Source organism: Eschrichtius robustus, chromosome 9 (genome assembly GCF_028021215.1).
Source record: "Eschrichtius robustus isolate mEscRob2 chromosome 9, mEscRob2.pri, whole genome shotgun sequence".
NCBI lineage: Eukaryota > Metazoa > Chordata > Mammalia > Artiodactyla > Eschrichtiidae > Eschrichtius > Eschrichtius robustus.
In genome coordinates, this window is record NC_090832.1 from 30,671,860 (window position 1) to 30,699,198 (window position 27,339).

Genomic DNA, 27,339 nt, shown 5'->3' on the forward strand with positions numbered 1-27,339 from the left:
TACCTGGTTTTGGGATCCCAGGATAGAGTGTCTAGAAATGAGGATAAGAATTTATCTCCTTGAAGCCTGGGCTCTAGCTCAAATAATATTCTCAGCAAACTTTGCTTCAAAATACCCAAATCTACTCATTGGTTTAAGACATTAGATATATTAATTACATGATGCTTCATCATATTCTAAAAAAGGTTTATAGAGTTGTCCTCTGATCTAAGACACACATGCAAGTTATTTGTTCTGGTGACTGCTTGCTTTGCAGAGTCTCTGCCCTTGACCCAGTCCCATAGATCAATGTCAGGCCAAGTGAGATCTCCAGAAAGGGACAGCATGAACCCTCTCGACAAGGTTAGGCTTTTGAAACTAAAAGTTGGTCCCCGACTCTGGGATCAGACTGACTTGGGTTTGAATTTTATCTCCAAACTTAAAGTTGTATGACCTTAAGTGACTTAACCTCTGGAACTCTCAATTCCCTCCAGCGTAAAAGGAGGCTAATTATAAATCGTGCCTCAAAGGATGTTTGTGAGTGAAAGTGAGGTATGATTAATATATATATGTGTTTATGTCTGGCACATAGTAAGTGTTCAATAAATATCAGTTACTATTATTAATACCATTGTTTTTATAATAGAACTTCTCTCATTGACCTTCCATTAACTGATTTGCCAAATTAATTCACCATACTATCCATTCCTTCTGTTAAGCATATAGACTGATGCCCACAGCACTCTGAATGCTCTCGACAGCAACCTACATCTCGGAAACCTGTACACTGAGTTTTATGCTTAAAAAAAGCCACATAAATTTATTGCCAAACTTGATTGTGACCACTGTAATAGTTATTGGAACTTTGTAATTTAATAAGTATTATGTAAACTTATAAAGCATAAGAGCAAAAACAAAGAGTTGTTATCTCTGTGGAAGCTAAGTGAAATGCTTTGAAAAGATAAGTAGAAAAACGATTTCTGCCAAATTAAGTGACAAAACTACAGAAGGTTAGGGGAAAAGATCACAATAATCTAGAAAGTACTGTACGTAGATTGCCTCATATGTATATTTAAGATCATTCTACATTTTAAAGAAATAGAAGTGGAAAGTGTAAGAAGGCATTTTGGATGTTGCTTATGAAAGATACTGGAGAGCTCTAATCAGCAGACCAGTATGTCAAGAAAACACTCTGGCCCTACATCAAAAGATTGACAATGGAATGTCTGTATGTATTTTTTAAGTTAAAATGTTTGGTATATGAATATATCATTCCCCCCCCCACCCAGTTGCTATTTTTGAAAGCAAACAATACAACACCAAGAGTGAACTCTAAGGTGAACGACGGAATTTGGGTGATGATGATGTGTCATCATAGGTTCATCAATTAATGGTAACAAATGCATCACTCTGGTGAGGGATGCTGAAAGCGGGGGAGGCGATGCATGTGTGCAGGCAGGGAGTATATGGGAAATTTATGTCCCTTCCTCTCAGTTTTGCTGTGTACCTAAAACTACTCTTAAAAAAATAATTTAAGTCTTAAAAAAAAAAAAAGGAAAAAGAAAAGTAAATGACCATTGCTGGTCCCAACTGACTTAGATATAGCATTATTAAAATACCCTTACTCACTAAGCCGCTTTTCAGAGTTCTAAATTTAAATACGTTAGGGAAAGGGAACTACTTCAGCAAGTAGGTAGGGACTTGTTTTTGTGATTTACCCACAACCATATTCAGTCACATAAAATAGCATTTCCTGTAATACATGAGATCCAGGCCAAAAAGTGTTGCCCTGAGGTAGCAAAAGAGGGGCACTTGGAATAGACGTTTACAAGCGTTGCTCTACTAACTGGCATCCTCAAAATTGTCAGGAGAGCTTTCTAAAAGTACAGATTCCTAAGACCCATGTCCAGTATTTGGAAATAGTAGGTCTGGGGTAGGACCCAGGAAACTGGGTTTTTTTTTTAAGTTTCCTAGATGCTTCTGATGGGTAACCAGGTTTGAGAAAAATTGATGTTGAGCAGTACTGTCTAATCTAAATATAATGCAAGCCACACTTTCTGGTAGCTACATTTTCAAAAGGATTTTCTAGTAGCCTCATTTTAAAAAAAAAACTTAGTAAGACATTTTATTTAAATCAATAAGCTCAAAATATTACCATTTCAACACGAAATCAACATAAAAATTACTAATAAGATATTTTACATCCTTTTTATTTGTACTAAGTCTTTGAAATCCAGTGTGTGTTTTACACTCAGCGCATCTCAGTTTGGACCAGCCCCACCGCAAGTGCTCAACAGCCACCTAGGGCTACTGGCGGCCACATTGGGAAGAACAGATCCGGGGTGTAAAGTGGTAAATCATCTTAGAGATGTACGCTGCCTTGGTGATGGTACTATATTTTGATGGTTCTCAACTACTAAGTGATTGAGGAAAGAAGGTGATTAGAAAAGTCAAAAAGGAGAATGAAACAGCATGAAAAATGAAGGATGAATATGACACTTAACTCTTTAACTGGGAGGTTTTTGTACTGTAAGTGAAGGAAGCACACATAAATATTCAGGGGAAAACAAATAAAACTGATGTCTGTGTAAGTAAGAAGGGGAAAAGTTGGAGAATTCAATTAGACAAGAGTAAAAACTGTCTACCACACAACTCCAGTTTTTAAGTCCAAAAATAGAATTCCTACAGAGTTCATGTTCACCTTTCAGAAACCTGTGCGACAGTAGAGTATGGAATAGAAATACGTTTATGAAAAAAGTAAACTGCCCAGCATAAAAGTAACTTATAGAAGCATTTCCAAATGTTTTAAGCTGTGCACACACTTTTTCATCTATCACACTATAATGTTAGTGAAAACACATTTTGGAGGCTGAAATCATAAATCTGAACAAAGAGCTTAACATAGAACTGATGCACATTATCCTTTGGGAATTTAATTTTTTTTTTTTAAGATTTCAACAGTAAAGTATTCTAACCAGGACTATCACAGCCAAAAATGCTGTAAATCAAACAAAACATTTGTGAAGGAAAGCTCCTTAATTCCTCACCAAACACTTGTATCAATGAAAAAACAATCAGAATAGAACAAATTCCGTGTCAGAGGTTAATGGGGATGTGTGAGGTATCATATTGCAGACTTTTATTATACAGTATGTAAAAAATTCTATAGGAGCCAAGTGTTCCATCTGAAGCCTATAACTGCACTCAATTTACATATGAATCTAACATATGAAATACATTTTTTCATTTTCCTCTTACCTAGTGACTTCAGACGGCACAAAATCAGGTTTTGGAGCAACCACAGAGGCAATGATAAAGTTCTAACAATTTAAAACTGAATTCTTTAACATGCCAATTCATAAATACATAAAATGATGCTATTGATCCTCCATTTGGAGACACATCTTTTACTTGTTCATCCAATAGAGGCACTGGATTTTCACTGCTCTGTCATCTATACTTTTGCTCAGGTTAGAAGTGGCCAAGGAAACTCAGGATCCAAATTATAAATAAGCAGTAACTTGACAACATGAGCATCTAGTTTGTATATTTATACATGTAAGTCACAATGGCTGTATTATTAATGATTAACAAATGAACAGATTTTTCTGTAACTTCTTTAGGGGTAGATCCAAAAGGTGTTTGAAATCACAGCAATTAACTTTTAGCTAAGAAAACAGATATGTATCTCAATGTATCTCTTGGATAGGTTAAATTATTGACTATTAATTGACTATTTTCAATTAACAGATTCAGTCAAGACAGCAGTTAAATAAGCAAAACATTACACTGAGAACAAGTGTTAATTTATTAATATGCTGTAGTTTATGCTCACTTTTCAGTAGATTTTTATTCATTCAACTAGTGCTTGCATTTTTAATATGCAAAGCCCTTTGTTAGGTGCTGTACTAAGTTAAAATTACAATAAAGAACAATTTGTTCTTTTTAATTTTTAAAAAATTTTTGTATTTATTTATGGCATGCGAGATCTCAGTTCCCCAACCAGGGATTGAACCCGTGCCCCCTGCAGTGGAAGCCAAGAGTCTTAAGTCACTGGACCACCAGGAAAGTCCCATAATAAAGAACAATTTGTTCTTTAAGTCCAGTCTATGAGCCCTGTGCATACTCGCAAATACAAACACAAGACCAATACACACACATTTGAAAAACTATACCTACTGATTCCCTAAGCGCCCAGCCTGCTGCTGTCCCCATCACAGGTGAATATGAGATTTTCTCCTGAATTTCCCTCTAACTTCGTAGAACTGATATAAAATTGCTTCCCAAGTTCTGCAGCATCTCAGGTTTTTTTTTTTCCTTCTGTTTATTTTAGGTTCCTCTGGCCATGTAAGTGCCTCTCATTTATTCTCCGCAGATGGCTTCTCCTTTAGAGCTATTTTGACACAGGTGAACTGGTGGTGGCCTGTTTGTTAATCCTATTTACAAATCAATATCACGCAATCATAGGACATGCTAAATGAATGTTAACAATGAAGGAGATATTAAGGTTGGAGAGTGTAGATGCCAAAGAAATAGAAAAAGTGAGTTATTATCATCACCTTTCTGTGAACATTTGACTGGCTGGAGCTTGATATTGAGGAAAAGGCAACATCGGTCTACCAACTTTTCCAAAATGTATCCTAATTCATGTTCCTACCTTTGTGATGATCAGCATGGATTTGGACCATGTGACATCAGGCTGCTCTATTTTCTATGTGAAGGGGGTAAGAGATGACCACATGTTGACTGTATCTTGAAGGTAAAAACAACCAGATGTTCTGACAGAACTGAATGTGGAGTATACAGGAGAGAGAGAAGGCAAGCTTGACTCCCAAGTTTTTATCCTGAGCAATTAAGAGGATAAAGTTGTGATTTCCTGCAATGGGGAGGAATCAGGAGTGGAGTAAGTTTTTTGAGGAAATATCAGAAGTTTGGTTAGAGAAGCCTGTTACATATCCAAGTAGAGATGTCAAGTGAGCAGTCGGGTAAATGCTTTTGGAGTTCAGGGGAAAGGCCTGTGACGGAGATATAAATTAGAAGCCCTCCACATCTACACAGATGAGACCACCAAGAGAGCGGGTGTGGGTAAGAAGAGATCCAGGGAATGAAAGCTGAGTTCTCCGAGACTGGGTCAGAGACAGGAAGAATTAGTAACGCAGACCAAGAAGGAAGAGCCAATGAAGTAGCCAAAAACAGAAGACCAGAAAGTACTTCAGAGGAGGGAGCGGTCAACGGTCAAATGTTACTGAAAAAAAGTTCAGGACTGAGAGTGGGCCATTAAGTTTAACAGCATGTAATTCACCAGTGACCTTGACAAGAGATGCTTCAGGGGCATTTTGAGTGATTACCTGACTGGAGTGGTTTTAAGATGAACTGGAAGCAGTACTGAAGATGGAGAGTATCGACAACTCCTGTGGGTAGTTTTGCTGTAAATGGGAATTGAGAAATGGGCACAGGATCTGAAGGAGATGTGGGATCACATGCTTTGCCCTTCACTCTGTCACTCGCCTCTCACCTCAAATCTTCATCACCTCCTCCCCTCATGCTGATTCTAGCTGGACCTTGCTTTCTTATTTCAATTAGAGAAAACAGAAACAATCAGGAAGAATTACACCAAGTTGCCACCACAATTTCTAACCTCCTACCTGCATCCATATTCAACATGAAACTAGTTGGTTTGGTTGTGTGCTGTTGTGATGGTGTTTAGCTATGTGGGTGCAGGGATGGACCAGGAGAAGTATTGTATTATCCAGGGTTGGGGTTTTGCTAGGTGAGAATGAAGGGTGCTGGGGACAAGGACAAAACAATTATAACTGATACATTCAATCCTTTTTGATTCCTAAAAATATAAGAACTGTCCTACTGTCAAAGCCAGGGCCCTGCCAGTTTAAGAGAATGACTCAATCTTGGCAGAAATGCCATAAAATGGCAGCAGCTCACATTAGCTTTAAAGTTCAGATATCTTAAAACCCACAGCTTCCCTTAACTATTCCTTCTACATCTTGCCTCTACACTTAACCAAACTTACTCTTTTCAGCCCATATCACCTCTTGGAGTAACATGTTATCTACTCAATACGTAAAGTAGCTGTTTAATTTCTTTTCTAAATTAGCCGAAATTATAATTTCGGGAAAAAGACTGTTTGTTAATCTGTACCATACATATTCCCTATCATAGTATTCAGTTGTCATCTTTCCAGGATCCTTGGCAGTGCTTACATCCCTAATACACAAAATATACAGTTCACATTCACGTCCTCATTTTTTAAGCACCATTTGAACAAAACATCTTATTAGGCATTAGGGAAAGCACATAAGAGGAGTGTTTCCTACCTTCAAGAAACTCTTAAGTATGCAATCTATAAGCTAACATGGGCAGTGCACATGGGCAACCAGAAGGGCAGGGAAAGAATGATTATCTGACCTCATTGCTCAAAGACCTAAATTGTAGTTGAAAGAAAGCACAAAGGACCCAAAATCAAAAAGCTTCCAAGTAAGAAGACCTAGATTTTCAAAATACTTAAACTCATTTTGTTTCTTAGGTAAAAACAACAACAAAGAGATTCTACAGAAATAAAATGAACACATTGTGTTAAACATCCAGTATGTTAGCACAGTGCAAAAGTTTCCTGTTTGGGAAATATTGTTCAGGATAAAAGCTCCAAATGGCCACAACCAATGCTCTTAAATGAACATGCTACCTATGGAGACACAAAGCCACAGATGAGAGCTGAAGCCAAGAGCAGGAGACTGAACAGACATAAACTCCCACTGGGCAGAACAGTTTTCTATAATCTTTCTAAATAATCTTTAGACCAGCTTCGATGAATCCCTTAGGATTGGGACCCTAATAAAGTCCATGGCCTATGAAAGCTATTTATAAAACTTTTCTGAGAAAGTTACACAAATATATTGCCTCAAGCACTGTGTAACAAAAAGTTATAACCTATTCCTTAGGGGATACCTGAGATTTTAACAGATCTTAAAGCTATCTTTATGTAGGTTAGGGATTTGGAAGGAAAAAGTAGTCTGATTATACTTTGTATATGTATTTAAATCTGCTGTGCTAATTCTATTATCACCATAATAACCACCATCATTTATGTTCTGGACACTGGACTAAGCACTTGACACATTATCTCAGTTAATCTTCACAAAAACAAGAAAACTCTAAGACGGTGTTAGTATTCCTATTTTAGAGAAAAAGAATCGGGATTTAAATAAGCTAAATGACTTTTCTAGGGTCTCACAATCACTAACAGGCAAAGCCAGGATTCACACCCAAGGACCCCACCCACTCACCAGACTATAAAGCCAGTGTGGCCTGAACAACCACTATAACGTGTGTGTGTGTGTGCGCGCGTGTATGCGCGCACCCATCTGTGCACCATCGCCATCCCCTTTTCAAGGGGATTGGTATAGACACTATAACAACCTATACTAGCCAATCTGACGCCCAGCGGTCGACCCTACAGACACACCAAAAACCTGTCAAATCCCATTTTAAAGTCCTTAGTATGTCAAAAAGGATGAAAATTAGTACCAGTGTCTTTGTTCACAATTACTTAATGAGACCTAGCATACTGAAAAAGGTGAAATGGGTTTTAAAATCAGATATTCCCTCCCTACTATGTATGGAGGCCAGGATAAATCTCTGACTGCATTACGATTCAACATCTATGGTTTTCATTCATTCAAATTCACACTCAAGTCATTATTTCTGATGTAGTAACCCTGCCAGGGATATAAGCCGCCAAGCGGTAGATGAAATTTCAGGTTCACCTTTGGATCTCTGCTGAATCCATAAATGCTGTATTATGCATTTGTTAACCCAGGATTTTAATGGAAAAAGAGTGAGCATATTAAAACTGTTCTGTTCAGTACACAAAAGTCAAATTTATGACATTACAAACGGGTTGCTTTCTCAAAATGGTGGGGTGTGGGAGGGAACAGCAAGCATTGCCCAAAGCAGATTATATGCAGACATGAGGAAATTAAAGCTCAAAAGTTAATGAAAATGAGCAACAGAAATACACATTTTAGAGGTAAGATTTTTGGGAATTATCTCCTAAACGAGACTTCTAAGAATATAGAATTTTTAAGTGAAAGTTGAGGCTGGAATGCAACTCGTCAATTTAAAATAATCCTTTGAATCTTTTCTTTCCTAACCAGGGTAAAGACCTAACATAAGCAGCAAGAAAACTTTCATATTTAGGCCTTCATTTTCTCCTCTTTTTTCTTAAAGCCAATACATGTTGATTCTCCAGGAACTTTTCCAATAGCTGGTTAAATTTCCTGAAAGAAGCTAAGAAAGAATACAAGTTCTTTATACGCATACGTAAATTTATTTACATACACACACACACACGCACATATATATATATACACATATTTCAGCAAAATATATCCAGGTTGCACACTGCAGGTTTGTATTCCCTGGAAGCTGCCTCCTCCAGGAGAGGTAGCAGACTGGATGCTAAACAGAAGCTGAGGTATTAAGACCTTGAGATCCATGGATAGACCAATCTCACCTTTTCTCTCCTGCACTAATACTACCACAAAACAGACAGCAGCAGTTCAGGTGCATATATGTACTTTTACTGACCTGAGATCTGGTTACTTATTATTATTATTATTAAAATTGGTTCAGAAATTTGAGAAGAAATAAGGAAGGTGAGTGTCTAGTATTATTAGAAAATTACTACTCCATAAAAAAAATAGAGATTAGAAAACCCACAGCTGTAGAGCCAAGTTCTTTGTTAGGCATGTACAGCTTTCTAAATCCCATAAAAATCTCAACATCTGACCCATTTCATTTTTACAAGGGAAGGGGCTATTACTCTGGAAAATACGCATAAAACTCCGCAGCATTCAGAGGCATTAAACAGTTTTATTTCACATTTGTTTCCTGTGTATCCTGCTTGATAGACACGCTGCAGCACCTGCTGCTATAACTCTGCTCTTCATCAGCTCCCAGCCTTCTCTGCTCAGAAAGACTGGTTTGCACTGCTTTTCCAACAGCTGAGGTCATGCTGCCCTCTCCTGTTCACTGCACAGAATGTACTGAAATGACCCTCAAAAGGAACGCAAAGTGGTGTTGGATAAAACTAACAACTAGAGATTGTTCGCTCTTCATTATAAAGGTTTCTTAAGCCAGGAAATTAAAACCGATTTTAATCAAGATGGCAATCCATAGTAATTTTAATTTGGTTTGTTTTAGATAGAAGCTATTCCAGAGAAGTTTTGAAGTCTTTATTTAAACATTAAACTGGTAGTTGACTTTTCTGAATATTGTTTTCATTATTACCTAAATTGTAATAATCTATTTTGTACAATAAAATATTTTAAAACATTAAAATAAAACATTTTAAGTATATAAAAATAAAACATTTTAAAACATTAAAAATAACAATCATATATGTTAAATTTTAATATTAGCTAAAGCATTCTCAGGAAATTTCTCTCCAATGAATCCAAATTTAGAAACACTCAAAAAGAAGCAAGTAGGGGCTTCCCTGGTGGCGCAGTGGTTAAGAATCTGCCTGCAAATGCAGGGGACACGGATTCGAGCCCTGGTCCGGGAGGATCCCACATGCCGCAGAGCAACTAAGCCCGTGCACCACAACTACTGAGCCTGCACTCTAGAGCCCGCGAGCCACAACTACTGAGCCCATGAGCCACAACTACTGAAGCCCGCGCGCCCTAGAGCCCGTGCTCTGCAACAAGAGAAGCCACCGCAATGAGAAGCCTGTGCACCACAATGAAGAGTAGCCCCCCCTCACCGCAACTAGAGAAAGCCCGCGCGCACCAACGAAGACCCAACACAGCCAAAAATACATATAATAATTAATTTAATAAAAAAAAAAAAAGCAAGTAAGTGGAAGACAAAAGTTAACAACAGAAATTAGTCTTCCTTTGGAATTTTACCGAAGCACAGATAAAAGAAAATAAAGGAACTTTTCAAAAGGTTCTTTTCATCTCTAAATTTCAGAATCTGAAAACATATCCACCAGAATTCCGTATCTCCAAAAAGTATTTTTCTTCTGCTCTTGGAATCAACTATAAATCAATAACACTGGTGTGTTAACGCAATTGTCTTCCCCAGATTTTTGTGGATAGGAACTGCATTGTAGTCTAGGATGAGAATCCGCATCTTATGCTCATTCATCTTAGAGATCTTTAAGAAGCAGGTTCTTCTCTGCCAACACTATTTTTAAGAAGCCCAATTCCCCTACCAACCAACTAAAGATAACTCCTTCTTTAAAGTTGTTTATAACTGCTTCTGAAAATTAACATTAATTTATTAACTTTAATGGCAAGGCAAAGAGCTAGCTGCAATCTTTTGTAAAATACACCCATTATTCACTTTGAGACAGGTTTTCTTCAAATCACGCTCTTATGGACAAATGGCTCCCCTTGTCTTCCCTTCTCTTTAAAGACACATCCTGGGATCTGCTAGTTCACCTGTGTATTAGGGGCCCAACAAGGGTTCTGTGGCAGATCCCTAGTTCTGGAGACTTCATCGTTCTACATCACTGTTGGTGGCCTAAATTAATGGAACAAGTACAGATCAGGAAAACACTGCACAAACTCAAAGTGCACAGTGCAAATGACGGCCTGTGGGAGATGATGCTTGTGTATTTTGGCTTTGTATAAACATTCTTCCACATCTGTACACGCCTCCTGTGGAAGCCAATAAATTGTCCTTGTTAGATTTTTCATGCACTAAGAAGTGTTTCTGGACTCATAGTATCTTTAAGTCCTCATCCCTGATATTCTTTACCAATACACCCATATCAATTTACAAAGTATATTCCTTCCACATATATTAAATGTAGAATATTTTAATCTTCAACAAAACGACAAATCCTATAATCAGTTTACCCACATGTCCAAGTCTGCTTGGAGCATATCCTGGGGTGTGGAGGCTCTGTCTTCTCAGCTGGAAAATGAGGGAACCAAATGAGATCATTTTTCAGGTCCTTCCAACTGAAAAATTCAGGTTCTAACTGCAAGTAGAGTCTGCAATGGGAGACTCGTCACTTCAGGCCTAAACTCCCGGCCCAATTCTCTCTGGGCAAGAGAGAACATCTTCTCCAGAAATACAGCAAGAAAGTAGCAAGGCCACATTTTGGTCAGGCCACATAGTTACTTCTAGAAAATAACACAACCAGTAATGATACTTACTAACTCTAGAAAGTAATTTACCACAATCACCATTAATGATTACTTTAGATGACAGTATTAAAGAATATCACTTGTGTCATTAAGTAGAAGACTGTAATCATTTGTTTTTATTCCCTAAATTTTGTATCATTTAGCAATAAACTAACTTTGAGAGGTAATCATGTAGATATTATAGAAATATATTTTTTTGTTTGTTTTTTTTTTACACTAAATGATTAGTCTTAAATAGAGCCCAGAATTACATAAGAGCCCCTTCCTGGTAGAGCCTCTTCAAAGGACTAAAATCAAACAAGCAGCAGGTTGGGCTTCCCTGGCAGCACAGTGATTAAGAATCCACCTGCCAATGCAGGCGACACAGGTTCAAGCCCTGGTCCGGGAAGATCCCACATGCCACGGAGCAACTAAGCCCGTGCGCCACAACTACTGAGCCTGCGCGCCTAAAGCCCATGCTCCACAACAGAATCCACCGCAATGAGAAGCCCACGCTCACTGCAACGAAAGCCCATGTACAGCAACAAAGACCCAACACAGCCAAAAATAAAATTAATTATTTAAAAAAAACAAAAACATGAAGCAGGTTGAGGGACGGGGGTGTGGGTTCGATCCCTGGTCAGGGAAGTTCTCCATGCCCCACGGTGCAGCCAAAAAAAAAAAAAAAAACATGAAGCAGTTTGGGAATCGCATAGGAGTGCAAAATGTTAAAATAGCTGTATTTCCTTTGCACAACTGCTTACCTTTCATTATCAAAGTATCAAAGCAGAAATCAAGGAATCATAGAATTACAGGGTTAAAGCAAGTTTACATGCTCTTCCACTCAACTCTACATAGGGGATTTGTTTTTGTTACATATTGTTTATATGTTGGGGGGATTTTGCTTCTGTTGTTTATTTTCTAGTTTACATAAAGCAATATAAATCTTATTAAATGTATCTTCTCCCTTAAATAAAGAGTTTGCATCTCTTATCCAAACTGGCTGTTAATTTCTAAATGTGAATGCCTTACTAGGAGGACAGAGTTAAACTATATAGGTAGGGTAAAATATTTTACTTTGCTGCTGAGAAAAAATTTCAACACACAAGTACAAGTCTGGGGACTGGCAATGACTACGAGCACTTTCACTTGATTAATATACCATTTCAGTTGAGACTCACCAAAGAAAATAACTACTGGGGTTCTACCCAATGCAATAAAAGATAACTGGTCAGCTAATATTCAACTCAACTATACTTATTTTTGACTGATTTATAATGTTAAGTGAATGCTGACCTTCCAAAATCAAAGGTGAATGTTCACATTTTCTTTTTTAACTGAAAAACTGTGTAGAATAAATGCTTTAGTTTATGAGAAACCGTAACACGTCATCTCTCCCTCCCCTCCTCCCCTCCCCACATCTCCCTCTTTCCATCTCTCTCCCTGTCTCATCCCCCTCCTTCCCCCACTCCTCTCCCATCTTTCTCTCTTCTCTCCCCAACCCCTCAGAAATACAGCTTGCTTTTAAAATGTTGCCTTCACTTGCCACAAATAATCTGTACTCTTACTTGCAAATGGTTATTTCGCCCTGGACGGTCCTGGGATTTATCAGGCAGGCAAGGTTTCTGCTTCATTGAAGAAACTGTTGCTGCCCACTGTTACACGGCTCTGACAGGAGAATCACCCTCAGCAGTTTTACCAAAACACAGAAGTTTCTTTGAAGAGCAGCTCATTTCTTACCTGTTTTATTTTTACTACCACCCAAAAGGAAAGTTTCAAACTGTGACTGAATGTTAGCTAAACCTCCATCTGCCCTGCAGTCTATTACCCAAGACTCCACATGGCAGCAATGCAACCTGCAACACTTTGAATGAGCCTCACTTCACAGGACAACACTAGGCAACAATAAAGGTAACAAGTGTAATTTTTATGCCTTGATAAGTTATTTTAAAATCTAAAAAATTTCACATGAACTGTTTCCTCTCCACGTAGGGCTCTGAACTTTGCTTCTGCATGTTAATATCATCCACATTATCATTTTCATGTTTATTTGAAAATAAAATTTCTACTCTTTACATGACAGAAAATTGGAATATAAAATTTTGAACTGGATAATTTTATTTCAAAATGCTAGCTTGTGGGTGGGGATAGAAAAGGTTTTATTTCTGCTTAAAAATTATACATGTACTCCCTCTTGAAATACTGGTGTAACTGCAACACTTTATGATGTATGTGTGGGTAAATACCTCCCAGCAAGACACAACATGCACCCATTTAGCAAAACATCTGCTGACCCCTGGAACTCACCAAATATATGCAAGCATCAAATCTAAAAAAAACCAGGATTTTTAATTTACAGCATTTTGTATGTTAATACTTTATTTTCCCCTTATGGATCTCATATTTATTTATGTGCACTTTGCTCCTTTTAACCTGGTGGCAGCACTGTGAAATATCACAGGTCTTTTACCCCATATTTCTCTAACAAGCCAACCAGGTACAAACAGGATTTTTATATCTGTTCGTAAATTTTAGTTGGGAGCAGTTGAGTTGAAAGAAGGAAAAAATAAAAAGCCAAATACATTTGTGTAAGGTTTAGTTCACATCACTCATACAATACTGTGCTGTTGGCATGTGTCTGGATAAACAAGCTTCAAAAAGAAATTACTGCAGTGTAAAGTTTCCCTGAATTCATGTGCTTTTTACTGTTCCCAAGTCTCGTAATGGCTTTTAAAATTTTTTCAGACTCTTAGAGCTGTGGGCCCCATATTGTGATAGGATACGTTTCTCTACCCTGCTCCCTAGAGTAGAGCTGGAGGGACGGGAAGTTGAGACAACGTGGCACCATTCTAGTCTAGAAGAGGCCAAGCTTGAGAGATTCACTTTTGTTGCCAGAAAAAAAGGAACATGAGAAATTAAAGTGTCAAAGAGGCTGGGAAGTTTAAGCCTGAGAAGGAAACCCACAAATTAAATGACTAAACAAATAGGCAGGTCAAATCTATTCATCCAACAGATTATAAGAGTGCCTATTACACCAAGCACTATTACACCAAGCACTACTCTAGGCACGAGATACAGCACAGAACAAAGTCAGCGCTTCCATGGAGTTATACTGTGGATTATAATCTCCAGAGTATGGCTGTTGCCTTGATGCTCTCCAAATTATGCCCATTTTTCCAGAATAGGCCTGCTCTGAAACCTTTCAGTCTTCAGGTAGCTTCAGATAAATTCTCATTTAGTGGAAGAGAAAGGGGCCTAACAAGAACATAAAATCCACTACCACAGAGCAAAACCTTTTCCTCTAGGAATATGTTGTAGTCTCTATTTCTTAATTGTATATAAAATAACTAGTTACCTCTACTGACAACCTCCCAAAGCACAAGTTGAATTGACCTCACCAGCTGGGGAGTGTGGATTCTACAGTATCAAAACACAGAGCAAGAGCAACCAGATATAGTAAACTAAAGCCCAACAATTTTCAAGGAGTGGGAGAAGAAATCTCTTCCTAAGGGGAGCCTGCTGTAGTCTATGCTTATCTCCACGTCTTTTACTGATAGGTCCCTCTGACACTAGCTTCTTACTGCCCTCTGCTGGCTAGGTCTGAACTCAGTCTTTTAAAGCTGACCTGTTGTATCCAAGTGCTATTTTACCAGACAAGTAAATAAATTCACAAGTTCACAAAACATTCAAAAATTTTAAAGTTTTATATTAATGCTACTTAAAATTAACCCTAAGACTATCTTGTACCATTCTTTCATTTCTTTAATTAAGAATGTTTTCTTACTACAAAAGCAATACATATTAAAGAAAAAAAGAAAAGCAAAAGGAAAACCAAAATACCCACCTTTCCAGAAGTAACCATTAAAACCTTAATGTATATCCTTCCAACCTTTCTTCTCTGAAGGCATGTGCCCTTATATAATTTTTTTTTTTACGAAATGTGGTCTTACTGTACATGCTTTAACTATTGCTTTAAAAATACACTGACAAATACCCTTCCACTCTGTCCATTTGTAATACCCCATTATGCAGATGTATCACATTTTACCTAATTATTCCCCTCCTTCAACCAACAAGTCCTGTTAAGAGTTTTGTAGTAAGCATACTTATAGCTATAACCATTCTTTCAATTGTAATTGGTCAATGAATGGGTTAACTAAATTGACGCTTTACAATTTTTCTCACCCTTTATCATCAGAAAATGCAAGGTTAACAGAACCTCCTGGGTTGTTAGGGCCACAGAATAACCACCAGTCTCCACCTTCACGTTTCACAACTCAGTTTAGTTCCTAAAGAGGAAACCCGAGACTCAGCTTCTACCTATAAAAGCACTTCTGTCTCTACTCTTGTTCATCCCCTTCCCAAAGCCAATTTGCCACTGAAAACAAATTAGAAATGCGGTGATGAAAGTGGTGAGTGAACAAGGAGCAAAAGAAATGCCAAGAAACGACACTCTTAAGGCATGTTTCATACAAACTAAGAGAGCTTAAAAGATCGCCCCTTCAGTGCAGGTCTTAATAATTCCTAGGGTCACCCACCTCCCTCATTTCTAAGCCTTTTCTAGCAAAAGCCAGGTTGTAATGCAACTTTCATCAGCAGACTGCGACTTGGCCCTGTATGTTTTGGGTAAAAAAACTGGTTGATACATCTCACTTGTGATATGATAAAGTTTTAATTTAGGTGTGCTTATGCCATTTGAAGTGTAAGCCACTGTTTTGTAAAAAGGACTGATTTTTGCCTGGGGAGCACCAGTACCACCAAGCCTTCTGAACACTGATGTGTTAATATTTATGTAGCCCAAGCCCTAAATACCTGATCACCCTCTGTACAATTAATCTTCAATTTTGACTGTGACCACCCCTCTGCCCCCAGCACCTGGCCACCGGCAATGAGTCAAGACTTCATCCAACAGTTTCTCTCTGGGAGGCTGGGGAAGCCTGGTGGCATCTCTTGGGCACCTGCCTAGCCCAGCCATGATGCCTCCATTGCTCCTGCTAGAAATTACTCCTGCAAATTCCGTATTGCCTTGTGGATTGAGCTTTATGAGGACCCTAGCTGGGAGGACAATGCCCTACCCCACTGAGCCATCACCCTGCCCCACCCTCAGCCTGGAATGAAGGCTGTGATCTTACTTCCCCTCCTTGGTTAAATATCCTCTTCTTCCTCCTCTATCTATGAAGAGGGCAGAAAGACGCAAAGCTTGCTCGTGCTTAACATATTCCTTGAGCCCAACTTTTTGTACTCTCATCTATACAGAAAAAAAAAATTCAAGCTCCATTTTAAGGGCTAGATTAGTCTCCAGTAAGACAGATGTTTCCACATTTCTAGGGTTTATAACACCTCTGCCTATGTTTTCATTGCCTCAACAATCCAGTTTAAGATGGACAAATTCTTGTTTTTAATGGACACCAACCTAATATAGCCTTTTTACATACAATTTTTCTATGGATGCCCCGATTATTTTTAAAAGAATTTAAAGTGGTTTACCAAAACTACATATAATAGAAATTTTAATAAAATCAGGACCAGACAAAAATTTTAACGTGTAAGAGTTAAGAACAAAGAAAATGGATTTGGCTTGGAGGTTTTCTTGCAACCCAGTGAAAGGGGAGTCTCATGAGGGATGCCCTCAAACTATTATTTTCCCCAGTAAGAGAATGAAGACATCTGCTTCTGCCCTGGCACCTCTGCATGGATGGGCTCCCTCATGAATCCCATAGAAGCTATAGACAAGTCACAACTTCAAGGCTAAAGCTATGTTCCTTTGAGCTGGGTTTTGAAGACTGCCAGGTAGACAAAAAAGAAAGGTACTTCAGGCAAAGGCAGAAAGAGCTAATAGATTCAGTCATGAAGAAAAGGATAATCACTTCACTGCAACTGAGCAGTGTGGATGAAAAAATGGGGCCACTGCCACCTGGAGTCTACAGGCTATAAAAGGCAGAGGTAGGAGCAAAGGACATCTGAGGGCTCTGGCTTGGGAAATCGACAGAAGTAACACAAAAAAATGTTAACACTTGGTGCAGAGCTTGGCATACATTAGCAGGTCAATAGCTCTTCCCCTTCCTCTCACAAAAAGCACTGACCTTAAGGGGAAGATAAAATTCACTTTGAGGCACACAAAACTTGAAGGTTTCCACGGGGTGCTGTCTAGTGCGCACCATTAGTGTAGCGCTGATCAAAGACAAACAAAGTGGAAACTGTCCCAGGCTGGCCTTAGAGAAGTAAGTAGGACCAGCCTGAACTCTGAAACTATGACAATAGAAGGGGTGGGCAGAGGGAGAAACAAGGGACTGAGGGACGGCGTGGCAAAGGCCAAAGTAGACCACAAATAAATTTTTCTAAAAAGTCAGGAAGAGGTCAAAAGAAAAAGGTCATTAAGAAGCTAGTTTGACCGTAAGTGTCTTGGTGACCATAACATTCTAGCAGACAGAAGCCAGAAAACACACTAAAAGTGAATTTTCAACAATGGACTCAGCCAGGTAGTACTTACAGTAAAATAGGGTCAAGAGTAGAATATTCCTTTAAGTGTGTTTTGTAGCTCAGCTGACAGCAGATATGGAAATCGCGAAAAACCAATGCTGATGTAATCCCAAATCAGAGGTAACATTCAGCAAACAGATTAGCTTCACCAAGTATTCCCAGCACTAATTTCAAAAAGGGGTGAATATGAAAATGCACTTTGCTGTAATCCAACAGTTTTCCCTAGCCTGAATTACACAATTTCCCATAAAGGATCAAACAAAAATACGGTTTTTCCACTGCATCAACAGACTCAAACAGCACCAAATACAGCATAGGGACTCAAAATGTTAAGTAGACAATGATATAAAGAAATCACAATTAAAAGCAAACTAAATTCATTTTCCCTTCACATGTGCCCTGTAACTGTATAGTAAGACAGGCAAACCAGGGCAGAGAAACTCAAAGTACCCCAGTTGGCAATTTACGAGGGATTCCAATTTTAAGACTTCCATTAGTCCTAACTGGCTCAACATTTCGTACTCATACAAACAAACCCAACTTGATCCAGGCTTGAAGAACATGGGTCACCATTACTTCTCCCTACTGAGTTTCTAGAGGGACTAGAAATACACAGAAGCACATCTTGTTTCTGTGCCTAATATTTAGGTAAATAAGACACTCTGACCTTCCCTAATGGGCATGTGCATAAGCGCACCTGGATTTCATGTACCTTCTAGTGTCCCACAGCCTAAATCCAATCCAGCTTTAGGATTTTAAATTATTGACACCCACACTTGACTAGCCTCAACCCATTTCTCTAGGTTCTAGGATCGCCTCGTCATAGTCCTGATAAATGTCCACACCCAAGAAACCCGGTCACCATATACCTCACTGTAAGCCTATCTTTACTTGGGCTCTTCTATTTGCCAACACTGAAGTTACTTACTGGTTGGGAGAATAGGCTTTCACTTAGAACCAGGTGACAGATAGCATGCTTCCAGTTATTTTTCAATGAGTATCTTTTGTTCTTCATTAACAGGGACCTTACTTTACTGCCCCAAATAAAAAACCAGAGATGAGGAACAAGAGCCCAGTTTTTTTATTTGATCATTTCTTGCATTTGAAGTACTCCTCGATGACATCCTTGGCCTGAGACTCTTTGCCATAGTCCTAAAAAAAACATATGCGATTTTACTAAAATTGAGAAACTCCACTAAGTTGTTAGCACTAGTTATAATATAGCTTTTAAAAAAATCAGCACAGCTCGTGAAAATGCTTCCCACCATTAAAATGTCTTATAGCCATTTTCAGGGACCTTAAGGACTTCAATGTCTATAAGGCTCGTAACATGGCTTTCCTCTTGCCAGCATTTTCTAAATTTCTGCAGAAACACATTCAGGTAAGCAGATTCATTGTCTGGCTTAATTATGGCTTATTTCCCTTTCCTGCAAGGCAGAAGGCTTTTTCTAAGTCTGTTGAAGATTACGCGTTTTTTGCTTCGAAGAGATTCTTGACGTAACTCACAGTGAAGCGCGTCTACCCAGCGCAGCTTCACCCCGCACACAGGTACCGACTTACCTTGACCACCACACAGCTGCAGCCAACCACTTTACGGGGTTTTCCCTCTCTGTCAATTTTACAGAGGCCTACCCATTCCCCTAGTTTCTTGTTGTCATCAACCTATCAGGGGGAATAAAAACAAAGATCACCACACTCCAAGGCTTTCATGCTATTGATAACACAGTACATTATATGAAAGGCAGCTGTAGTCAGAGAGGGTGACATGGCAGTTTCCTCATATCAGTTCAGTAGAGGGAGCCAGTTGTCATCATACACAGCACCAAGACCCCCTATCAACACCCTACCTATGTTTTGTTCTGTATCAACATAAAATTAGCATTTAATTCTGCAGGAATAAAAATGTTTCTAGAACTAGCTTTAACATAGCCAAGAATGCCAAGTTTGTGACGCTTTTCACACCTGCAGAAAACAAAGAGCTCGTTACAAAATTTGCTCTGGTATGACAAAAATCATTATGGATAGCATTTATGTGGACACATGTCCCTAACTGGCCCAATTTCCATTAAGCTAATTTGCCTTTCAAAAAACCAAATTCAATGAGAAACTTACCTTAATCAGGTTGATCTGGTGCTCAGCACAAAGGGCCTCCACCAGCTTGACATACATTGGCTCATCACAGTTGGATGCAAGCACGCAGAGATGGGCTTGGCGCCTGAAATGCAAATCGAACAGCAGACGCTAAAATTCACATCTAAATCCACTACTGTGCTTTAGAAGAGTTATCTTTGCACTGGCTACACTGGCAAAACATAAGCAGCCACTGAAGAACACATCTTTAGTTTGATGTAGCTACCACCGAGCATATATTCCTTAACTTCATCTACAGAATCACCCCGTCTTCAGTAACTCTTAAAACTTCAAGTTTTATATATAGGAACTAGTTTACTAAGTTGTTACCTGTTACTAGCCCAGACCCTTAATATTGCAGGGTATTTTCAAGGTACAAATAGTAGACTCGTACCAGGAACTTTCCAACAAGTGCTGTTCTCACTGGATTCAACTGGCCAACCTACAAATTGAATACACTTAAATTTACCTAACTTAGTAACCCTTTCATGACATTTAAGTTCAGCTCTAATAGTTAACAGTTGTTTTGCCAATGTTACCCACCCAGAGACCTGAGTAAATTTACAATTATCCCACATCCACACTGATCTCCAGAACTACTGTACAAAGTTCATACCAAAACCAGATGTTTCTGCCACATTAATATAACGGTTTTAATTTGCAAAGTGCTAAACAAAGGTTCCCACCTATCCCCTAAATAACAGTGAAGTTAGGCCCAAAAGCTACAGGTTTGTCAGACTGTTATTTTTCACTCATAAAAGGAGTGAAGGGGTATCCGACAATTTAAGTCATCATTCAAACACTGTAGTTTTACTTTAGGAATCAAGTGCTCATCCCCATTCCAAACCCACACACTTTAAGTGGGCCATTAGAGATCTGAGTTCTGATACCTTTTCCTAGGTTTCCTGTAGAACGGATGCCATTCAGAACCTCTGTGCTAACACCATGAACTTCACGCTTTCTTCCCTCGGCTGCAGTTTTGTTCCGGTTCCAACACCCCACCGTATTGAGACAGATACACGTACTTGTCTAAGGCTTTGGCAGCTTCGCGAATTCCACGTGCTAGGCCATCGTGGATGAGGGCGGTCTTCAGCACCTCTTGCAGAGCAGTATTAACGTCCATTACACCTCCAGCAGCAATGCTGAAACACAAAGAATTAAACTATTAAGTTCCCGCACACCATCTAACGCCTTGCACTTGACAGTCATCAGCGAGGTAGGTCAGACGCGCTTAAGGCGCCACGGCCGACCCAGAGCCCGCACTGCCGGCTCGAAGCCCACGCCTGGGCCGCACCACCACCCCGGGCCCTGGGCTCACCCTTCCTCGGCCATGGCGGTGGGTTACGGGTGGAGCCGAATCTTGAGTGCACTACAAAATAAAAAGCAAAAAAACTGGTGAATAAAAAGATTCAATTTAGGCACAGATACTCATCGCCAATCCCAGGCGAAAAACAGCGAGCCACGTTCCGTAACCACCACCCTGCCTTTCCTTCACTCACCCCGCGCCTCCGCCTCCGCGCGGCTCCGCGGCGGCAGGGAAAGAGGCCGAACGTACTCCCAAGACGGTATTTAAGGGTTTCCTAGGACCCCGAGGCGCATGTGCACTCCCTTCTGTGCTAGAGCTGGCTCTGGCAGTGCCGGGCCTCGAGAATTTCTGTTTCCGGATTGAGGCGGTTCTGAGACAGGGGTCCTGCTAGCCTTCTAGCAGGACCGGGCATGACTCTGTTCGGCGGTCATTGGACCGCACAACAGGCACTAACGCGGGCAGCCTACCAACGTCATTCCCCGCCGGGGGCGCGGCCCGCGGAGGCCCAGACAACTCGTCCTACGGAGCGCGAGAAGGGCCAAGCTTTTCTGTCTGCGCGATCTTGTAAGGCCCGCGGAGCCCAGGTTCTGTCGGAACACCAGTTTTAACCCTTTCTGACACTATAATTGTAATTTCCTGTCGACCCCACTAACTGGGCCTCCCTGAGCTGCACACTCTCTCCCTTCACTTTTAAGTCATTCTGAATGTTCATGAATTTTTCATTCTGTGGGTGATCTTCGCCCGCGCGCGCGACTCTCTGTTTTCATGAAACGAAAGCTCGCTACTTCTGAGCGCATTGCAAATTCCACTTTCCCGGCGACTGTTAGTTAAGTGTAACCTCTGGCCCGCCCGGTGGTTGGTTATGGTTTCCTAATATAGTTAGTTCTAAAAGAAGGTTTGTTTGTTTTCTTTTTCTTTTTTAACACTAAATTGTCCCCTGGATTCGTAACCCCGTCCAAATCGGGATTTAACAGGTGCATTGAAACACCTGCAATGTACCATACGTAGGGACAGGGTCTGGAAATATAGAGATGAAAACGTAGTCTTTGAGAAATCCGGCATTAATTTCGCCTTCCAGGACTGACGGAGTTAGGAGTGCAACCTGAGAAGTCAGTTTTAACTCTGATTTTCCCGGGAAGCAGCATTCTGAATTTTGCATTGATTGGCCATTCCCCTCCCAGCACTTCCAACGCAAATACATGAAATACAGCCGAATGTAATCAGTACCGTCCTTTTTCTAGCGTTTTGACTTCCTCTTCTGACAAGTCGCCAAGACAGCAATTAAGCAGTTCATAGGTGCCAGCACTGTGCATACAGTGAACAGCCAAAAGCAAACAGATAACGTTAGATTCTTGAGTGCTGTGAAGAAAGCAAAAATGAGTAACGTGGTAAGAGTGTGAGGTAGAGTTAGCCAGAATAGTGATATACTGGAATTTTAATTAATTAATATCGTTCATTTTTAACTTTTAAGTTTTCATTTTAAAAGTGTTGAAACTGCTTCTTTCCATCCGTGACTCATCCTAAAAAGTTGTTCACTTTACTTTTTCATTTAACTATTGAACTTTTGCTTTAAAAAAAAAAAAAAATACTGCAGGTGGCGCAGTGGTTAAGAGTCCGCCTGCCAATGCAGGGAACACGGGTTCAAGCCCTGGTCCGGGAAGATGCCGCAGAGCAACTAAGCCCGTGCGCCACAACTACTGAGCCTGTGCTCTAGAGCCCGCATGACTACTGAAGCCCGCGCGCCACAACTAATGAAGCCCAGGCACCTAGACCCCATGCTCCACAGCAAGAGAAGCCACCACAATGAGAAGCCCGCGCACCGCAACAAAGAGTAGTCCCCGCTTGCCGCAACTAGAGAAAGCCCATGCGCAGCAACAAAGACCCAACGCGGCCGAAGATAATAAATAAATAAATTAAAAAAAAAATACTGCAGAGTTTATAAAGATGAGAATGTTTATTTCTGCTGCTCTCGTGTTTGTGGTGGGATTAAGATTTGAGCCAAAGATGAGAACACCTAAAGGCCTCAGGGGACGTACAAAGTGGGAAAGTAAGAGAAGGCCTTTAGGCTGTGGCAGCGTTTGAAACTGTCTAAAAAAAAAGAAAGAAACAGAAAAAAGAGAAAGAAAGGATTTCAAACAGGAAGGGTAGAAGGAAAGAAATTATTCTAAGTGAAGGAAAGGGTAAGGCCAAAGGCATGGATGCCTCCTTGTCTTTTTTACCTTAACACGTTTGTATTTTTGCAAGGAAATGTGATAGTGTTTCAGCAGATTTTTCATCTGAAGTTAATCAAAGTTAATATGCTAAGCATATTAGTAGATTTCTAACCCACCCACCCCCCAAAAAAAATCTTAGGGAGGAGGCATGGAATTTGGTAAAGACATGGGAAAATAATCATTGCCAAACAACGTATTTATATAGGGGAAAAATGATTAAATACCTTTTAGACTCAGGTATCATGGGCCTTAATATTTCACCTTAATAAATGCTTTTTCTATCAGTTTGAAACCTCCCTTCTTAGAACTGGAGCTGCATTTTTGTTTTGATGTCCTAGTTATATAACTGGTTCTAATCTCAGGGATAAAGTTAAAGGGCACACTAGTGATTCAAGGATTCTCTAATATAGATTCTCCTAGTTCACTATTTTAAGGTCACGCCCTCTCAATTTTAGATATTGCCAAAGGTGAAAGACAAACCAAATAGAACATAATAGGTAGAGTCACTCTCATACCAGCAGATCATAATACTTAACATAATGTACACAAATGTGTGTCTGAAATACACATGAAAAATAAATTCTAAAGTTTGTTTTAGAAACAATAATGATAATAATAAGTAATTTTGTTTAGTACTTTCTACATGCCAGTTTATGTGCTAAACTATTATCATGTATTTTCTCCCTTAATCATTAAAATTCCATGTGGTAGTGGTGGTGTTAGCCCCCTTTAACAGGGAAAGAAACTCAGACTTAGAGAGTTGCCCAAGATCACACAGATAGTAAGTGTGGAAACTGATATTTGAGCCCAATTGACGTCAAAGCTCATGCTTCTAACCCTTCAGCCATTTGGATGATTGCCCAAATGTGGGAGGGAGATCATAGAATTCAAAGATAACTCTTTGCACCTCACATTTGGCAACGGTATGACTGGTTCCACCTTATTGTGCTAAAAAGTCAAGTAATTGGAGAAAGGGAATATTGGAGTGTTAGAAAAAGAAAGAACAGTAGAAATTTGGGTTTCTGAATCATCTAAGTGTAGATGTATTAGTTAGCTAGGGCTGCCCTAACAAAGTATCACAAACTGGTAGTGTAAACAACAAAGTTATCCTCTCACAGTTTTGAAGGCAGGAAGTTTGAAATTAAGGTATGTGCAGCGTTGGTTACTTCTAAGGCCGTGAGGGGGCATCTGTTCTGTGCCTTCCTCTTTATTTTCTGAGGTTTGCCGGCAAACTTGGTGTTCCTTGGCTTGTGGCAGTATAACTCCAATCTTAACATGATGTTCTCCCTGTGTACATATCTGTCTCTGTGTCCAAATTTTTTCCTTTTTATAAGGATACCATTATACTAGATTAGGGGCTCACCCTATGCCAGTATGGCCTCATCTTAATTAATTACATCTAGAACAATTCTATTTCCAAATAAGGTCTTGATATGGGGTGCTGAGGTTGGGACTTTAAGCTTTGTATTTTGGGGGGACACAATTCAACCCATGACAGATGTCAAAAAAGAAGGGGATGTAGAACAGATTAAATGATAGGAAAGATCTTTGAGTTGAACTGCAAAAAGCTTACTTGAAAGAGCAGAGCTGGCACTATGGAAAACAGTATGGAGGTTCCTTAAAAAACTAAAAACAGAACTACCATATGACCCAGCAATCCCACTACTTGGCATATACTCTGAGAAAACCATAATTCAAAAAGACACATGCACCCCAATGTTCACTGCAGCACTATTCACAATAGCCAGGACATGGAAGCAACCTAATGTCCATCAACAGAGGAATGGATAAAGAAGATGTGGTACATATATACAATGGAATATTACTCAGCCATAAAAAGGGATGAGATTGGGTCATTTGTAGAGATGTGGATGGACTCAGTGTCAAACAGAGTGGAGTAAGTCAGAAAGAGAAAAACAAATACCGTATATTAATGCATATATGTGGAATCTAGAAAAATGTTATAGATGAACTTATTTGTAAAGCAGAAATAGAGACATAGATATAGAGGACAAATGTATGGATACCAAGGGGGAAGAGGAGGGTGGGAGGAATTGGGAGATTGGGATTGACATACATACACTATTGATATTATGTATAAAATAGATAACTAACGAGAACATACTGTATAACACAGGGAACTCTACTTAATGCACTGTGGTGACCTAAATGGGAAGGAAATCCAAAAAAGAGGGGAGAGATGTATATGTACAGCTGATTCATTTTGCTGTACAGTAGAAACTAACACAACATTGTAAAGCAACTATACTCCAATAAAAACTAACTTTAAAAAAAAGAAAGAAAGAAAGACCAACACTGGGAACAGAAGCTAAACCAGTACACATGATAGATTTTATATCATGGAGTGGTGGGGTCCAGCTGAGCTGAGTTCCAATTCCAGCTCTCTCTGTGGCCTTTGGCAAATGACTTATTTTTCCGAGTCAGTAAAGTGATAATACTAGACTATCGTGAGGAGTAAAAAGAGAGTTGTTGAAAGTGTTTGCCACTGTGCCTGTTAAGTAGTTACTTACCTTATAAAGAACTTCACATGAGAATATATGGAAATGTTCTTAATATTACCTTCCTCCTGTCCTAAAGCATCTAGCATTTAGTACAGTGACTTACATATTGGAGTCATTAAACCAACATGTACTGAATGAATTCACGGAATGAAATAAGATTAAGCATCTGGGTAGTCAGCACACCAACAAAAAAGCCATGTTGGCAACTATTGTCATAAATGAATGCCTTTTTTGAGTTAGTTGGAGGCTTTGGGCATCCCAGGAAACCACTTTTAATTTGAAAACTTTTAAAATGTTCCTACCTTTGGGGGTAGAAATAAATATAATGGATGGAAATGGAAGTTAAGAAACATGAGAAAACTCAAAAATATTATCCTGCTGCAGCTCCAGAACACATAGGTCTAGCCTTGGCTTATGTAGCATATGGTTTTAAACATAGTGAAGAAAAATAGTTGTAGCTGAAAAAGGGTTTGGGCCAAAGAAAATAGAATCCTATTATATCAAGGGATGAATCAAAGGAGAAGGAGAAAGTTGGTGAGAGGGAAGAGAATAAAAAATAAATAAAGTAGACGAATAAGAGTGGAATAGATTAATAAAGGCTGTAAGTAGTAGTTTGGAAAATTAATATTTAAAGCCTTCCATTGAAAACCCAGTTTATTAAAGGAAAAAAAAAAAAGGCTGTGCGGGACAGTGGGGCTAATTTATTGTATTGCCAAGTATGAAGCCTATATATTTTGAGGTTTTTGTGTAATTCTCACCTAAGTGTTCTTAAGTATTACTAAGATTGTTTCCTCAGCCCTTGTTTTTCTTGCTACCAGATGCTACACAGAGCTCTCTGGGCACCACAGCTGCTCCCTACAGGGCTGATTCAGGATGTGTAGGAACGAAACGTACCCAGGAAGATAATTAGAGGCAATACTTAAAGCTTATGAATAAACTAATTATAAACCAACAACACAGGCAATTTATAAATGAAGTAAATAGTGCTAATAGAGTGAACCCCAAATTAACATTAAATTTATTCCCTTGGGGCACAAGGAGGACCTGGGTGTGCAGGATTCCAGGTCCCAGCGCTACTTCCTGTAGACCAGCTCTGCTGTTATCTGTGTAACTTTTTTTTGAAAAATGGGTCCTTATGCTCTAACGTGTGTTTGACAATTGCAGTTCTTATTGCAGAATCATTGGAATGAAGCCAGGACCACTGCTGTGCTTAAAACTAGAGCTATATTAAAGAAAAAAAAAAAAAAGTCCTAGTTCCATAATCACTTCTCTACCGTTTTCTGACTCTGTAGTTCTGGTCAGAACACTTCTAGTCTCTGCCTCTCAAGTGCTTCATCTGTAAAATGAAGTAGAGAATTGAATGAGATGCTTTTAAACACTCTTTTGGTTTGGACATTCTGTGTCATCACTTTGAAACAATAATTTTAACTTTTAGTAAACGTTGAACATCTGTGTGGTCTGCCATAGTCATTTTCGGATATCATATGACTTCAGCCACAAGACACTGAGCTGTAGCTGATACCAGCTTCCCTCCTGTGTCTCCAGATTATAGG

At 39.4% G+C, this 27,339-nt stretch overlaps 1 protein-coding gene, 1 long non-coding RNA gene, 3 other non-coding genes and 2 pseudogenes across 5 annotated transcripts; 1 reads left to right on the top strand and 6 right to left on the bottom strand.

Moving 5' to 3' along the window:
- Positions 1–18,670, bottom strand: part of LOC137769222 (small ribosomal subunit protein uS2 pseudogene) — a 30,090-nt pseudogene extending 11,420 nt beyond the window's left edge.
- Positions 1–21,481, bottom strand: part of LOC137769224 (small ribosomal subunit protein eS12-like) — a 41,138-nt pseudogene extending 19,657 nt beyond the window's left edge.
- Positions 18,674–21,296, bottom strand: LOC137769223 (small ribosomal subunit protein eS12). The gene is made up of 6 exons (XM_068550964.1): positions 21,245–21,296; positions 21,064–21,114; positions 20,771–20,887; positions 19,728–19,830; positions 19,176–19,277; positions 18,674–18,767 (listed from the first exon to the last, which is right to left on the bottom strand). Exons 2-6 carry the CDS (start codon positions 21,075–21,077, stop codon positions 18,705–18,707), a joined length of 399 nt encoding a protein of 132 aa, XP_068407065.1. The 5' UTR covers positions 21,078–21,114; positions 21,245–21,296; the 3' UTR covers positions 18,674–18,704.
- On the bottom strand, positions 18,891–19,020 carry LOC137769774 (small nucleolar RNA SNORA33). Its single transcript, XR_011075085.1, has one exon. It is a non-coding gene; the product is annotated as a small nucleolar RNA SNORA33 (small nucleolar RNA).
- LOC137769723 (small nucleolar RNA SNORD100) lies at positions 19,360–19,436 on the bottom strand. The gene has a single exon (XR_011075045.1). It is a non-coding gene; the product is annotated as a small nucleolar RNA SNORD100 (small nucleolar RNA).
- On the bottom strand, positions 20,474–20,546 carry LOC137769767 (small nucleolar RNA SNORD101). The gene has a single exon (XR_011075079.1). It is a non-coding gene; the product is annotated as a small nucleolar RNA SNORD101 (small nucleolar RNA).
- A 383-nt stretch (positions 21,482–21,864) lies between the features above and the next one.
- LOC137769679 (uncharacterized) lies at positions 21,865–22,978 on the top strand. The gene is made up of 2 exons (XR_011075039.1): positions 21,865–21,946; positions 22,646–22,978. It is a non-coding gene; the product is annotated as an uncharacterized lncRNA (long non-coding RNA).
- The last annotated feature ends 4,361 nt before the right edge of the window (positions 22,979–27,339 follow it).

Bases quoted from the DNA above. Each gene is read 5' to 3' on its own strand.
- LOC137769223 (XM_068550964.1), bottom strand. The intron at 19,831-20,770 runs GTACGTGTATCT...TTTGCATTTCAG, and splicing joins GCTGCCAAAGCCTTAGACAA to GCGCCAAGCCCATCTCTGCG. The intron at 19,278-19,727 runs GTAAGTTTCTCA...TCCCCCTGATAG, and splicing joins ACCAGATCAACCTGATTAAG to GTTGATGACAACAAGAAACT.